This window comes from Staurois parvus, unplaced genomic scaffold (assembly GCF_062004578.1).
Source record: "Staurois parvus isolate SC_StPar_1 unplaced genomic scaffold, SC_StPar_1.0 ptg000168l, whole genome shotgun sequence".
Lineage (NCBI taxonomy): Eukaryota > Metazoa > Chordata > Amphibia > Anura > Ranidae > Staurois > Staurois parvus.
The window spans coordinates 2,183,688-2,199,289 of record NW_028317964.1 but is presented as its reverse complement, the minus strand read 5'-3'; the positions used below and the strand labels follow the sequence as shown (position 1 = coordinate 2,199,289).

The window sequence follows — 15,602 nt, the reverse complement described above, 5'->3', positions numbered from 1 at the left end:
GCAGGAGTCATGGCCGCAGCACAGCTCTCTCAACGGACAGCATGCCATCCATTGACAGCACAGCGTGCATGCGCCAGTGAAGTCATCGGCGCTACTAAAGTAAAATCTCTTAAACAGTGCAAGTGTAGGAGATCATTACTGTACCTACAGGTAAGCCTTATTATAGGTTTACCTGTAGGTATAAATCAAGAAAAAGGATTTTACTACCCCTTTAAAAAGACAAGCACGCTCTAGAGCAGGGGCATCCAAACTATGGCCTGTGAGCCACATCCAGCCTCCAGCTAAGTGGCATATCCTCTAAGTGCACAGATTGGGAATTTAGGGGGAACCCCATGGATACCGTGATGCAAAGGGACACTCGTTCATTTTTAAAGCGGTAATAAACTTGTTCGAAAAAAAAAAAAAACGTTTTCCCCTGCAAGGTAATGACAATGTGCTAGTAGGCATTGTATACTAGCACATTTTGTGAAACCTGCCTTAAAACAAAGCCCTCTACCACTGACAAGGCTTCTATCTTCACCAGGTCTTCTTTCCAGGTTCCTGAGCTGCAACTGCTTGAGTGGCTGAGCCGCCGATGACATCACTCACGCTCAGCCATGGAACACAACTTTGAAGAAACGGTGGGAGCGTAGGTATGCCATTCCTTCAGAGCGCATGCACTGGTGATGTCACCGGCTCCTACTCTGTAGAATATCACCTAAACGGTGAATGTTTAGGAGATATTCATTTTACCTACAGATAAGCTATAGGAAAAGAGCAACCGAATGCCTGAGCTCCTGTGCTGGACAGTGGACTCCACAATGTCAATATCCCCACATGTGTATGGAAGGAATGCAAGCCTTGTTGCCCTCAACGGACCAGGGAAATCCACAGAGAACTGTATATAAAGAGACAAAAAGAGGGCGCATGGGCCTAGTGCATTACTTTTAAAAATGAGATTTATAAAAAGTAAAATACTCACAAAAGAAATAAAATCAAATGGAAAGCATGTCACAAGGGATGCAATGTGGTCCAAAACCCCTGAAGGTGGTCTGCTTCATCCCTTGTGACATGCTATTTAATTTTATTTCTATTGAATATTTTACTTTTTATAAATAAATCTTAATTTTTAAACAAAATACACTAGGCCGTGCGCCCCCTCTTTTTGTCTCTTTATATACAGATAAACTATATTATAAGCTTACCTTTAGGTAAAAATAGAAATGTGATTTAACTACCACTTTAAGGCTCGGTTCACACTATTGCGGTCTGTGTGGCCGGCATCTTCTTGGGAACGGCTGCCCATTCATTTGAATGGCCTGCTGTGCGCACCTTTCTGCACAAAAAAAGGTTCATGCACCTTTTTGAAAACGTGGCCATAGGGAAACCACTTGGTCTTTTTGATCATGCGGTTTCCCTGTCATTTCCACATCTGCAATTGTGCGGGGTGCCATTCATCTAGAAAGGACATCACAAATTCGCTGCCGGCGGTTGTGGTTGCATGGGTGGGAGCAGATGAAATTCCCACACCCGCAACCAGCCCGCATAATGCGAACCGAGCCAAAACCTAGATTTTTTTTCTGCCTACAAATACTTATAAAAAATACAATGTGACCATGCACAGAAAATATAGGAGACTCTGCTCTAGAAGGAGTTATTTAAATTCACACTCCGAAGTCACATAAAACCTTCACAGCTCAGCCACCAACCCTCAGAATACACAATTTATCACAGAACTGTACTTTATCCAACAAGAATCCACACACATTAATGAACCAAGGTATTGATAACCCGTGCTCATATTTACTACAAGAAATCTGAGACCTTGCAAGTGACACACAGCACATCCATAAACACATGAACAAAAGAAACTTTGGACGGTGGAACTGCGTCAGTAATGCTCTTTAGCTGAATATAAACCAGAACACAAGTGCAGCCCTTCCATAGAGACAACAATGGACTTTCAGCTTTATACAGTACAAGGAGCCAAGCCGGAGCTGGCAAGAAGTCCAAGGTATTTCCAAGAACTGCTCAGCAGGTGTATGAAGCATTCCATGCAAAACTACTTCCTCTGCAACCTCAGGAGGACATGCAGCATGTACCAGACATGTTCTTGTTTCCATCTACTGAGCACAACAATGATCACACTAAACAAGACACCCAGCATGTACCAGACATGTTCTAGATTCCATCCACTGACTAAGACATTGATCACACTAAACAAGACACCCAGCATGTACCAGACATGTTCTAGATTCCATCCACTGACTAAGACATTGATCACACTAAACAAGACACCCAGCATGTACCAGACAGAATCTAGAACATATCCACTGACCAAAGCAATGATCACACTAGACAAGACACCCAGCATGTACCAGACATGTTCTAGATTCCATCTGCTGACCAAGACAGTGATCCCACTAGAAAAGACATCTAGCATGTACCAGACATGTTCTTGATTCCATCTACTGAGCGCAATGATCACACTAAACAAAACACCCAGCATGTACCAGACATGTCTAGTGTGATCATTGTTTTGGTCAGTGGATGGAATCTAAAACAAGACACCCAGCATGTACCAGACACGTTCTAGATTCCATCCACTGACCAAAACAATGATCACACTAGACAAGACACCCAGCATGTACCAGACACATTCTAGATTCAATCCACTGACCAAAACAATGATCACACTAGACAAGACACCCAACATGTACCAGACATGTTCTAGATTCCATCCACTGACCAAGACAATGATCACAGTAGACAAAACATCTAGCATGTACCAGACATGTTCTTGATTCCATCTACTGAGCACAATGATCACACTACACAAGACACCCAGCATGTACCAGACATGTCTAGTGTGATCATTGTTTTGGTCAGTGGATGATATCTAGAACGTGTCTGGTACATGTTGGGTGTCTTTAGTGTGATCATTGCGCTCAGTAGATGGAATCAAGAACATGTCTGGTACATGCTAGATGTCTTGTCTAGTGTGATCATTGTTTTGGTCAGTGGATGGAATCTAGAACAAGACACCCAGCATGTACCAGACATGTTCTAGATTTCATCCACTGACCAAAACAATGATCACACTAGACAAGACACCCAGCATGTGCCAAACATGTTTTAGATTCCATCTACTGAACACAACAAGTATCACACTAGACAGGACACCCAGCTTTATTAGAACATAAAAACTACTTAAAATACAGTTGCAAAAAAAAAAAAAACAAAACACATTCCTGTCTTGCAATATTGTCCTGTCTTAGATCTAACTGAACCCTCTGTACATGGGATGTGTGTGCTCCCCTGAATGCGGTTTACTCCCTCTGCCTACAAACATTTAAAGGCTTTCGGCCCTAAACAATGTGGGAGAGTTTATAACTAGAAGGGATATTAGACTGTAAGCTCTCTGACAAGTGTCACTGATGTGAATAACTTACAGCTGAACTCTAGGATAAGTAAATATTGTCTAAATACGAGAGCCATGTATTCCTACTTGAATTTTGACAAACTTTGTGTATTTCTATCAGATAGGTTTGCAAAACATCTGGTGCACACAAAGTAGATGCATATCTGTTTCCCGAGTTCAGCTTTAACATCCTCTGTAAAAGCTCTATCACATTAAAGTGATATTAAACCCTCAGTTGTTTAAAGCCAAAATACAAATAGAAATCCTCAGCACAAGGGACAGATGTTATAGTTAGAATGATGTGAACCTTGTGCTAGAATGATGTGAACCTTGTGCTGATTCCTATCCTTTCAGTAGTAATCCACTAGCACCTGCACCCCCCCCCCCATCATCATAATCTTCTGGTGTAGTGAGGTTTAATACAGTTAGGGGCTGCCAGGAACGCTCATGAAGACTATTCCCACCCTTTTCTGCCTGATCCGCAGATCATGAAAGCCACAATACAGCTTCACTGGATCTCTGAATGAGGGACAGGTGGATGATTGATGGATCTGCCCCTCCCCTCCATTTTCAGATCCTCTGTCACTCATTGAAGCTGTAGTATGGCTTCTATCATTGGTGGATCAGGCAGAAAATGGCGCACATAGTCAATCTCTCTTGATGAGAGCCTCCGACATCCCATTAGCTGTATTAACCCTCACCGCACTGGAAGATTATGCTGGCGGGGGGTGCAGCAACAAATGGATTACACAAAAAAGCCCAGTGAGGCATGTCAAGGTGTTGTCAGGCATATTGTAACTGGTCTTTTTTGTGGCATTGGCACAGTAAAGGCTTCTTTCTGGCAACTTGACTATGCAGATCATTTTTTTGCAAGTACTGCCATATTGTGCTCCTTCTGAACAACTACACTGTCTTTTTTCATAGCAGCCTGTATTTGTCCTGAGGTCACCTGTGGGGTTTTTCTTTGTATCCCAAACAATTCTTCTGTCAGTTGTGGCTGCAATCTTTCTTAGTCTACCTGTACATTGCTTGGTATCAAGAGAACCCCGAATTTTCCACTTCCTAATAAGTGAATGAACAGTACTGACTGTCATATTCAAGGCTTTGGACATCTTTAAATATCCTTTTCCATCTTTAGAAAGTTCCATTACCTTGTTACACCGGTCTTTTGACATTTCTTTTCTGCTCCCCATGGCTCAGTATCTAGCCTGCTCAGTGCATCCATGTGAGAGCTAACATACTGAACTATTTATACACAGACACTAATTGCAATTTAAAAAGCCACAGATGTGTGAAATTAACCTTTGTCATTTTAACCCGTGTGTGTCTGCACCAAGACCAAACATTCCAGGGGATGGAAACTTTTGATCATGGCTATTTGGGCGATTTCCTTTATTATGATTGGAAAAGGAGCCAAACAACTATGTGATAATAAATGGCTTCATATGATCACTATCCTTAAATAAAAGACAGTTTTTTGGCATGATTAGTCAAATTTTCATTATCAATGCCAATATTTCACGATGTCTGCCCAGGCATGCGAACTTCTGAGCACAGCCGTATAATGCTTGTTTTGTTGGATGGGATGTGGGGGGCGGGGTCATCTGAAACCGAGCGTTAGGCCTTGCTTCTACTGGTGTTATTTACTCAACGTCATAAACAATTTAAAAAAACATACCTCAAATTTTTTTTTTTAACCTCTTCATGATCACCCAACACATGTGTGGCAGCAAAAGGGTGGTATTAAGCACCCACATGGCATATATACGTGTCGCTGGGCAGGCAATCTTTATATGCTGAGAGAGCGTTTCCAGTACAAAGACCAAGCTGGCAAAAACAGCTCTGGGTTAAAGATTGGTAGCCAACTGGACCAGCTTCTGAGCATGTGACCACTGTGACAATGTCACATGATCTTCAATCCTCTCCACCCCCCAGGGCATCCCGAACTGTTTAGAGCAGTGGTTCTCAACTTTCCTAATGCCGTGACCCTTTAATACAGTTCCTCATGTTGTAATGACCCCCAACCATAAAATTATTTACCCAGTAATTATAATTCATGAGTGTCGTTTTACCTCCAATACTGCTGCTTTCAACACAGCAGCTGCTTTTAACAGAGTAGCTGCTTTCAACACAGCAGCTGCTTTCAACACAGTAGCTGCTCTTTACACATCGGAAATATGTGTTTTCTGATGGTCTTAGGGGACCCCTGTGAAAGGGTCGTTCGACCCCCAAAGGGGTTGCGACCCACAGGTTGAGAACCACTGGTTTAGAGTGACACTGGGGCTAAGAAAGGGGTTAAGTGTTTGTGAGTGGTCTTTGAACACGTGTGCCCACTCCTGGGTTGGGCAGATAGAAGATTGCTCTACATTGCAGCTTTTAAACACTACAATTTTATTTTGAAGCGCTGATGCTTTTGTGGGAGCTGCACCCCTCAACTGCACTGTTGTTGTATGTTTTTTGGCTATTTCAGGCATGTAAAAAAAACAAAACAAAACAAAAACACAAAATCTGCCTTTGTTACCAGTGAAGAAAATCCCTTACTTATGTCATGGTCCTATGACAGCCAGCAATGCCAAAATATGGGAAGCACTCCTATGACACTATGCAGGACTAGGGGTGATCACTGATCCTGCACTGTATATGATGATGTCTGGGAGAGGGATGGTGGAAGTAATACTCTGTTGAAGTATAATGCCTATCCAGGGGTTACATTCTTAGAAAGGTAAGTTCACCTTTTCACACAAAAATGAAAAAAGTGAACAACTTCCGCTTTCGATCGCCTAGGCCAGTGGTCGGCAAGCCGCGGCTCGCGAGCCACATGCGGCTCTTTACACGCTTTAATGCGGCTCTTGTGTGCCGGGCGCCCGCTCCCCTCCCTCCTCTCGGGCGGCAGGGACTCTGCAGCGTTATCCAAAAAAAAAAAAACAGCCAGGGCAGCGCGCTCAAATGCAATGATTGACCAGTCTCGCTGCCACTCACATCCTGATAGCCAGTGATTGGCTGTCAGGATGTGTGTAGGCGGGGCAGCGTGACGAACGTGAGAGGAGCTAGGCTCCTCTCACAGTCCGCCCTGAAGACCGGAACGGCGCGGGAACACGGCGAGAGGAACGCGCGGAGCAAAGGTAAGTGAATTGACACAGGGGGGACTTGGCTTACTACTTGCTACTTACTTACTACTACTATAGGGGGGATGAATTACTATAGGGGGGATGAATTACTATAGGGGGGATGAATTACTATAGGGGGGATGAATTACTATAAAAACTTATTGAAACTAAAAACAGTGTACCATCCTATGTATTTTCAATTTTAAAAATGTGGCTCTCAAAATAAATTTCAATCGTGGTTTTGGCGAGATTTGACTCAGTTGAAAAAAAAGGTTGCCCGCCACTGGCCTAGGCGATTATAGCGGAAGTGGGAGCGGGTACCTGTCAATTTCGGATACCTGCTCCCCAAAGGTGCAAATCCTTAATAGGGAGTGGGGGACCAGTCTTTAAAAACGGAACTTCCCCTTTTGGGTGGAGCTCCGCTTTAAATTCTACTGACCGCAGCACAATGAGTCAGTCAATAAAGTTGCATTGAAAGAAAACAGTGCACACACTTCATTTGATTCCCCAGCCTATACCACAGCAATGTGGTGTTCTGCCAGGCAGTGGGGCTGCACTAGAACAGCCGTCCAATGCAGTCACTTCTGGAGTGAATCAGCTCGTAATATCAGGCCCTATCTAAACTGTCCTTCCATTGGGGAGATCTCTCACCTCCTGTTGTATCTTCAGACAAGAAGTGAAGAAAAAGCCCCCCATTTGGATACACACAGAGTAAAAAAAAAAACAAAAAAAAAAAAAACAGGATTTTTGCTATTCCCTCCTATATTCAAAACTAGAAGGAGAAAAGTTTTGACTTTCAATCTAATTTACACCCAGAAAAGGTTCTCCGGCAGAACTGCTCCCAGCAAACCGCCCCAGGTCGAGGCTTCCAACCCCAACAGCTGGCAGCCCCAGGTTGCCCATGTTACTAATGCCTGATTGCTATGAGAGATGAATTCCCGAATGTCACATCTAGACACCTGAGCAGACAGAATATGGCCCGGAGGGAGGGGATCTGGTGACAGCGAGCACCGCAGTGCCGTCTCCCATTTTTTTAAATATATGTAGGAAACAAACACATGTCATCCATCATGTAGGCTGTCACACCACTCAAAGTAGAACTATAGGCAAAACTGTTTTTTGGTTTTCATTTAGATAGAGCTAGGGAGGGTTATAACCCCTGTCAGATTTATTTTTTATTTTTTTTATTTTTTTTTTGCCATCTGTGTCCCATTTCAAAGATTTCCCTTCACTTCCTGTCCAACAGCTAAACAGGAAGTGAGAGGAAATGCCTGCAAATTAAGGCGTCCCCATTGGAAGATTTCCCCTCTATTACTATTCTGGGGACAACAAAAAAAATAGAGAGGCAGAATCCCCTTAATGTGGGCACAGACAGCGATAAAAACTGACAGGGGGTCTAATCCCTCTCTACTATCCTATCCAAAACTGAAAAAATAAATAAATAAAAGTGACTGTACACTATGTAGAGTACATGACCAGCTCAGGACTCAACATACACATTACAAGCAGACAATACAATCAACTTTATATCTACCAAAACCATGTAATACAAGAACCTACATAATCTATCCAAATAATTTGTATCCAACCAGGCAGGTCCTAGCAATACATACAGTAGATCTAAAGGACATTGTACAATCAGATTGTAACGTGTGGTGAGCTTTAGGCTGACCACACAATATACAATTCGACTTAAAAGGACCTGCCTAGTTGGATAGAATTGATTGGATAATGAGGCTAGGTTCACACCTATGCAGTTTGTTTTTGATTTGTTTCTGCAGTGCGTTTTGCATCTTTGCACATACATTTTTGACACACTTTCGATGAGTTTTGCATTTTTCTTGTTGCTAGGCAGATTTCAAACGCAAAACGCATCAAAAACGCACTACATGCTTTTCTGCCGCATTTCTATTGCAGTCTATAGAACCAAAAACGCAACTTTTTGCATTTAAAAAAGTCCCTGACCCTTTCCAAAAAATGCACCGGGTGAAAACACAGAGATGTGAACTTGTCCCGTAGGAAATCATGTTAAATGGACTGTACTACTTTTCTGCAAAATGCAGGGGTGAGAACCTAGGGTTAGGAAAGTTCTCATATTACATGGTTTTGGTAGATCCAATTAGATAGGTACATTTTCTAGTGACTGCAGAGAGATTGTATGGTCAGATTGTAATGTGTATGATGACCCTTAGGTTGACTATGCAATCTGATTCCGATCTACCATCAACGATTGAGCCGGTCTGATTTATATTGGTTGAGAATGAGATCTTACAATGGCTGCACATGCTTTGATTTTATTAAAATGACTGAATTGGCAAACAAACAATCGAATAGCCATAACTTTCTGACTGATCGACCCAATTTAGAGTGAACGTGATCGATCGGCAACACTAAGATACTTTGTTCATGAATATGATCATAGATCAATTGATCAGATTAGGATTACATGGTGGAAACAGATGGGAGCTACAATCGGATATTAAAAAGTGTTACTAAACCCCGGACCCCGCATTCACTCTATCCGGTCCCCCCCGGACCCCGCATTCACTCTATCCAGTCCCCCCCATTCACTCTGTCCGGTCCCCCCGGACCCCGCACTCACTCTGTCCGGTCCCCCCGGACCCCGCACTCACTAGATCCGGTCCCCCCGGACCCCGCATTCACTAGATCCGGTCCCCCCGGACCCCGCATTCACTAGATCCGGTCCCCCCGGACCCCGCACTCACTAGATCCGGTCCCCCCGGACCCCGCATTCACTAGATCCGGTCTCCCCGGACCCCGCATTCACTAGATCCGGTCTCCCCGGACCCCGCATTCACTAGATCCGGTCTCCCCGGACCCCGCATTCACTATATCTGGTCTCCCACAGTACACACAACATGGAAATGGAATTATTTTAGTAAATATAAACTACTAAATCATTTTTCTCATCAGCAGTTAGAGCAGTCTTGTGACTTCTATCAGTGTTCAGCAGAGCACTGGTAAAGCTTGTAGGAGTTTTCTTTTTGCTCTGGGAGGATGCAGAACCCCTGGACTCAGTCTGAACAGTGCTGATTGGCCCTGTGCGATCACACGCACTCTCCCAAAAAAAAATTAAAAAAAAAACCCTCTAGCAATTCACACCAAACTGGGCATGTGCAGAGTGACTCCACAGGATATGTCTTAACAGGAGATAAGAGGAGGGACACTGGAAGAAGGGGAGGATCAGAGAAGTCAGGATCAAACAGCATTTTTACACAATGCAGAGGGTTAACCCCTTAGGTTCCACAGTGAGTATAACCAGCATGCTTTACTGCATATACAGACTGATTTTACTGTTGTGGGTTTAGTAACACTGAGTGAAATCCACTTCCTGGTGTGTGGCATAATCACCTGAATGGGTTGTGGACATTAGACTGACTATTCCTATTAGAAGAGATCGATTGGAGAAGAAATTGTACATTTACTATTGAAGTGTATATGGCCACCATTAGAGTTAGTAAATCTATAGAATACAAGGACAAACCTAAATACAGGTGTTAAAAACGGGGGATTTGTGGCAAATACCCCCCCCCCCCCAACCACCATGGAAAGCCTAAAGCTGACCATACAGAGTGAAATTCTCCCAGTCCAGCAGGGACTGGATGAATTTTGATCCCTGTATAGGCAGGGACGTTGTGTAGATGTCGATCTACTGAGCGACTTCTGTACAACCACCCAGCCTAGTTACATAGTTAATCTGGCTGAAAAAAGACAAAAGTCCATCCAGTTCAACCATAGAAAAAAAAAAAGTAATAATCCTACACCCACAGTTGATCCAGAAGAAGGCAAAAAAAAAAACCCCAGCAAAGCATGATCCAATTTGCTCCTGCAGGGAAAACAATTCCTTCCTGATCCCCCGAGAGGCAATTGGATGTTCCCTGCTTTACCAGCGCCAGTTATAGTCCGCAATGCTGATCAGTGTATTCTGAAAGCAGGGAAATCACTGTCAGAATACAATCAGGTCCCGTTCACACGGGCAGACCAATCAAGTCCACTTGTCCATTTTTCAGGTGGATCTGATGGGATCATCCATTGCCCTCTATGGGGAGGCGAATGTAAACAGACATGCGTCCGCTGACACCTGCCTACATCCGATCCAATGCGCCAACAACAGGCGGATCGGGAATATGTTCTCCATTCGACTAGCAGATCGGATGACAGTGGTATGTAAACGGACAGCCCAGTCTGTTTATGTCCGACCGCCACAGAGAACAGCAGGCTGTGTCCGTGTCTGCATGACGGGAACGGACCCCATCCACCTGCTCAGCGGGGATCACTGGACAGATTCCCTGCTGATCCGCTTAGCAGAGTCTACCCGTATGAAAAGGGCCTGACTCAGCATGAGGAACCTTCCATCCACATCAGTTTTTTTGTTCAACCTGCTAGTTGTACAAAAAAAAAAAAAAATAAGGACTCATATGAGCCTGAGGCCCCTTTTAAACAGGCGGCACTCCCTACCATCCACTGAACAGTGACCTGTGGGGAATCATTTTTCAGAGCGTGGTGGAGGAGTGGCTTCCATGCTCACTGCAGCCATGAGCCCAGCATTTACCTTGTGGTTGTAATGTGGAGCCGATGACCTGCAGCAAGGAGTATGACAGGCGGTGCTGCCTGACAAATGGACAAACCAAGTCTGCTGCAGCCACGAAGCCAAGAATCATGGTGTGGAATGGGACCTAAGGCAGCCTATACATTAGTCCTTCATGGCCCATCCATGGACCCAAATTTGTCTGTTCCCTGCTGGACTTCGATCCCTCTACGGCCAGCTTACCAAGACAGTCGGCGGGGGCTGTACATGAGCCATGATGGTGATGCTTTGTTTGGCACCTACAGCAGATTTACCAGCAGGCTCACAGGCACCAATCAGACTTGCCCACTGGACGTTTTTACAGCGGCTGTTTTTGGCTTTTGACATTTTCCTACAGTCAGTAAACCCCCCAGCATGTTATCCTGTGTGTCCATACACACATAGACTGCAATCAACGCTTTATGGCTAGGATGTTTTTTGGAACTAGTGGGTTTCTACAGGAGTTTTATTAGCTGTAAAAATGCTCTAATGCTGACAAATGCTGTAAATTACTGTAAATCGCGGCAAACCAGCATTTTTGAGACTTTGACAAAAAAAAAAAAATATCGCTAAACGCTAATACAAAAACACTGAAAAACTCATTTTTACTGTGACTTTACACAGCTAACGTTACCAGCGTTATTAAAACGTCCCATGTGCACTAAGTCGATGAGACTGCACCGTGCCAGTACAAAACCGCACTTGAGCAAGAAAAAAAAAAAAAAAAACACAAAAACAAACACACACAAAGCAAAAAAGACACAAAAAAAAACAAAACAAAAAGGGATTCAGGAGGCAGAAGGATCAGCACCAGAAAACCTGGAATCTGCTGCTCCACTGTTCTCTGAAAATCCTCCACAGAGGATTTCATTCCATAGAGATGCAGACTCTGCGCTGTGTACAGCCAGCAATACACCCTGAAATCTGATTGTACAATCCCATCTACAATGTCCAAATCCCTGTGATAGGAAGACCAACCTACACCATCCAATCACACCAACCTCATATGACAGCTGTGGAGGAGATTGAACAATCAGATTGCATAATGTATTGCATTCTGCAACAAATCCATATCTGGCTGTGTGTGACCTCCATTTCTGGGTAGGGGAAATTCTGAGGGCCCTACGCACCGACAGAGGAGCCCCAAGGCAGTACAGGGGGTCCCTACGCACCGACAGAAGGGCCCCAAGGCAGTACAGGGGGTCCCTACGCACCGACAGAAGGGCCCCAAGGCAGTACAGGGGGTCCCTACGCACCGACAGAAGGGCCCCAAGGCAGTACAGGGGGTCCCTACGCACCGACAGAAGGGCCCCAAGGCAGTACAGGGGGTCCCTACGCACCGACAGAAGGGCCCCAAGGCAGTACAGGGGGTCCCTACGCACCGACAGAAGGGCCCCAAGGCAGTACAGGGGGTCCCTACGCACCGACAGAAGGGCCCCAAGGCAGTACAGGGGGTCCCTACGCACCGACAGAAGGGCCCCAAGGCAGTACAGGGGGTCCCTACGCACCGACAGAAGGGCCCCTTATGCAGCATAGGGGCCCCTACACACCGACAGAAGGGACCCCAGGCAGCATAGGGGCCCCTATACACCAACAGCAGGGCCTCCAGGCAGCTTAGGGGCCCCTACACACCGACAGCAAGGCCTCCAGGCAGCATAGGGGCCCCTACACACCGACAGCAAGGCCTCCAGGCAGCATAGGGGCCCCTACACACCGACAGCAAGGCCTCCAGGCAGCATAGGGGCCCCTACACACCGACAGCAAGGCCTCCAGGCAGCATAGGGGCCCCTACACACTGACAGGAGGGCTCACAGGCAGCATGGGGCCCCTACACAATGACAGTAGGGCCTCCAGGCAGCATAAGGGCCCCTACACACTGACAGCAGGGCCCCCAAGCACCATAGGGGCCACTACATACTGACAGGAGGGCTCACAGGCAGCATAGGGGCCCCTACACACTGACAGGAGGGCTCACAGGCAGCATAGGGGCCCCTACACACCGACAGGAGGGCTCACAGGCAGCATAGGGGCCCCTACACACTGACAGTAGGGCCTCCAGGCAGCATAAGGGCCCCTACATACTGACAGCAGTGCTCACAGGCAGCATAGGAGCCCCTACGCACTGACAGCAGGGCCCCCCAAGCACCATAGGGGCCCCTACATACTGACAGCAGTGCTCACAGGCAGCATAGGAGCCCCTACGCACTGACAGCAGGGCCACCAAGCACCATAGGGGCCCCTACGCACTGACAGCACGGCCCCCAGGCAGCAAAGGGGCCCCTACACACTGACAGCAGGGCCCCCTCCGCACACTGACAGCCCCTCCCCCTCTCCTCACCCTGGAGACGGTCAGGTCGGTCATCAGCTCGTCGAAGGCCCGGGTCTCCTCGGCCTGTTTCTGGTTGTGGAGGGCGATCTTCTCACTGAACTTCCTCGGGTTGGAGGAGGACGAGGCCTGGGAGGCCGCCATGTCGGAGCTCCTCTGAGTCTGAGAGGGCAGAGAAGTCACAGTCCGGGCGGCGGGCTCTAGGTATCGGTCAGTCCCTGAGGGGGGCCCGGGGTCTCCGGGCTCAGCCTGTCATGGTGCCCCCTTCCGGAGACGAGGAGGACAGGCCCGGGCCGGAGCGAGGACGATGATGAGAGGCCATCCGGGAGGGGCTGATCAGACCTCCCCCTCCTCCTTCCTCTCCTTCCGGGCCCGATGTCAACAAACTTCCCCGCAAACTACACGACGTCCGCCGACTGAGCGCCGCTTCCTGGCAACACTGCCTGCCAACTGACGGCCGACGCCCCTCCCACTGCACCGCCCTCTCACCCGCCCATTCGGTCCCCGCCTGCTGTCCGCCCATCTGTCCGCCGGAACCTATCAGAAATCTTCGCGCTGCACCGCCCACGTTCCTGATAGAGAAGAAGCAAAAAGAGGAAAATTCAGAACGCTGAACATCCCATCCGATGGCTGTCAGTGGAGCTGTACACACTGTGCCTGCCGCCTGCAAGGAGAACTACAGGCTAACGATTTAGTTACAGTGAGAGTTTATTATCACTTGGCACAGCCAATCACAGGCAATAGTGAGGTGTTAACAGGTTCCTCTCTGCAGCCTCTAACCATCTCCTATACCATGTCCGCGGCCTCTAATAATCTCCTGTACCATGTCCACAGCCTCTAACCATCTCCTATACCATGTCCACAGCCTCTAATAATCTCCTGTACCATGTCCACAGCCTCTAACCATCTCCTATACCATGTCCGCAGCCTCTAATAATCTCCTGTACCATGTCCACAGCCTCTAATCATCTCCTGTACCATGTCCACAGCTTCTAACCATCTCCTATACCATGTCCGCAACCTCTAACCCTCTCCTCTACCATGTCCACGGCCTCTAACCCTCTTCTATACCATGTCCACGGCCTCTACCCCTCTCCTATACCATGTCTGAGGCCTCTAATCATCTCCTCTACCATGTCCACAGCCTCTAACCCTCTCCTCTACCATGTCCGCAGCCTCTAACCATCTCCCGTACCATGTCCGCAACCTCTAACCCTCTCCTCTACCATGTCCACGGCCTCTAACCCTCTCCTATACCATGTCCACGGCCTCTACCCCTCTCCTATACCATGTCTGAGGCCTCTAATCATCTCCTCTACCATGTCCACAGCCTCTAACCCTCTCCTCTACCATGTCCGCAGCCTCTAACCATCTCCCGTACCATGTCCGCATCCTCTAACCATCTCCCGTACCATGTCCGCGGCCTCTAACCATCTCCTATACCATGTCCGCGGCCTCTAACCATCTCCTGTACCATGTCCACAGCCATTATCCCTGTCCTGTACCATGTCTGCAGCCTCTAACCATCTCCTGTAACATGTCCGCAGCCTCTAACCATCTCCTATAACATGTCCGCAGCCTCTAACCATCTCCTACACCATATCCGCAGCCTCTAACCATCTCCTGTACCATGTCTGCGGCCCCGACTCCGTGTCCCACTTCGATCTGGTCCACGAGGAACTGCTGGAGGAAGGGTAGAGAGGTTGTCCGGTCCGGTGTCCTAATTTCCCTGGATCTTGGATTGTGATGTGGGCGGGATGACATGCTGCCCCTCTCATCTGGCCACACCCCCAGGATCACTGGGCAGCCTATCCCTCCCTCTCTAAGTTCTGCCTCCTCTCCGGTGATTGGCCGCCAGATCTGTAGCTCAGATAAAGCACACAGGCAGAGAGGAGAAGCTGAGCGGCAGCACGAAGATCGAAGAAGCTGATTGGAGTGAGGGACCGGCAGGAGACGGTGAAGAGGAGGAGAGCAGCCGGAGAAAGAAGACAGCTGATCGGTAAGGTAAGTGTCTGTGCCGGACCCATGCGGCCAGGATCTGGGCAGAGCAGATGGTGCTGCTGCAGCCAGGTATGCTGGCTGTGGACGGGAGAGGGAGGGAGCCCGGGCTGGAGCAGAGGTCAGCAAAGCATCATTGGTGTCAGTGGGAGTAATAGTGCCCAATCATTAGTGTGAGTGTGG

At 47.3% G+C, this 15,602-nt stretch overlaps 1 protein-coding gene and 1 long non-coding RNA gene across 3 annotated transcripts in view; one reads left to right on the top strand and one right to left on the bottom strand.

The window, feature by feature from the left end:
• The window catches only part of LOC149462779 (CREB-regulated transcription coactivator 3-like), a 191,787-nt gene extending 177,923 nt beyond the window's left edge, over positions 1–13,864 (bottom strand). Inside the window, exon 1 of one of the 2 annotated variants that reach the window (XM_089676403.1) lies at positions 13,434–13,864. In XM_089676403.1, coding sequence (XP_089532529.1) covers positions 13,434–13,565 — 132 coding nt within the window. In that variant the 5' untranslated portion in view covers positions 13,566–13,864. The remainder of the gene's footprint in view (positions 1–13,433) is intronic. The other variant, XM_089676404.1, reaches the window with a different exon arrangement.
• The window catches only part of LOC149462778 (uncharacterized), a 163,345-nt gene continuing 161,215 nt past the window's right edge, over positions 13,473–15,602 (top strand). Inside the window, exon 1 of the long non-coding RNA XR_016312590.1 lies at positions 13,473–15,425. This is a non-coding gene — a long non-coding RNA (uncharacterized LOC149462778). The remainder of the gene's footprint in view (positions 15,426–15,602) is intronic.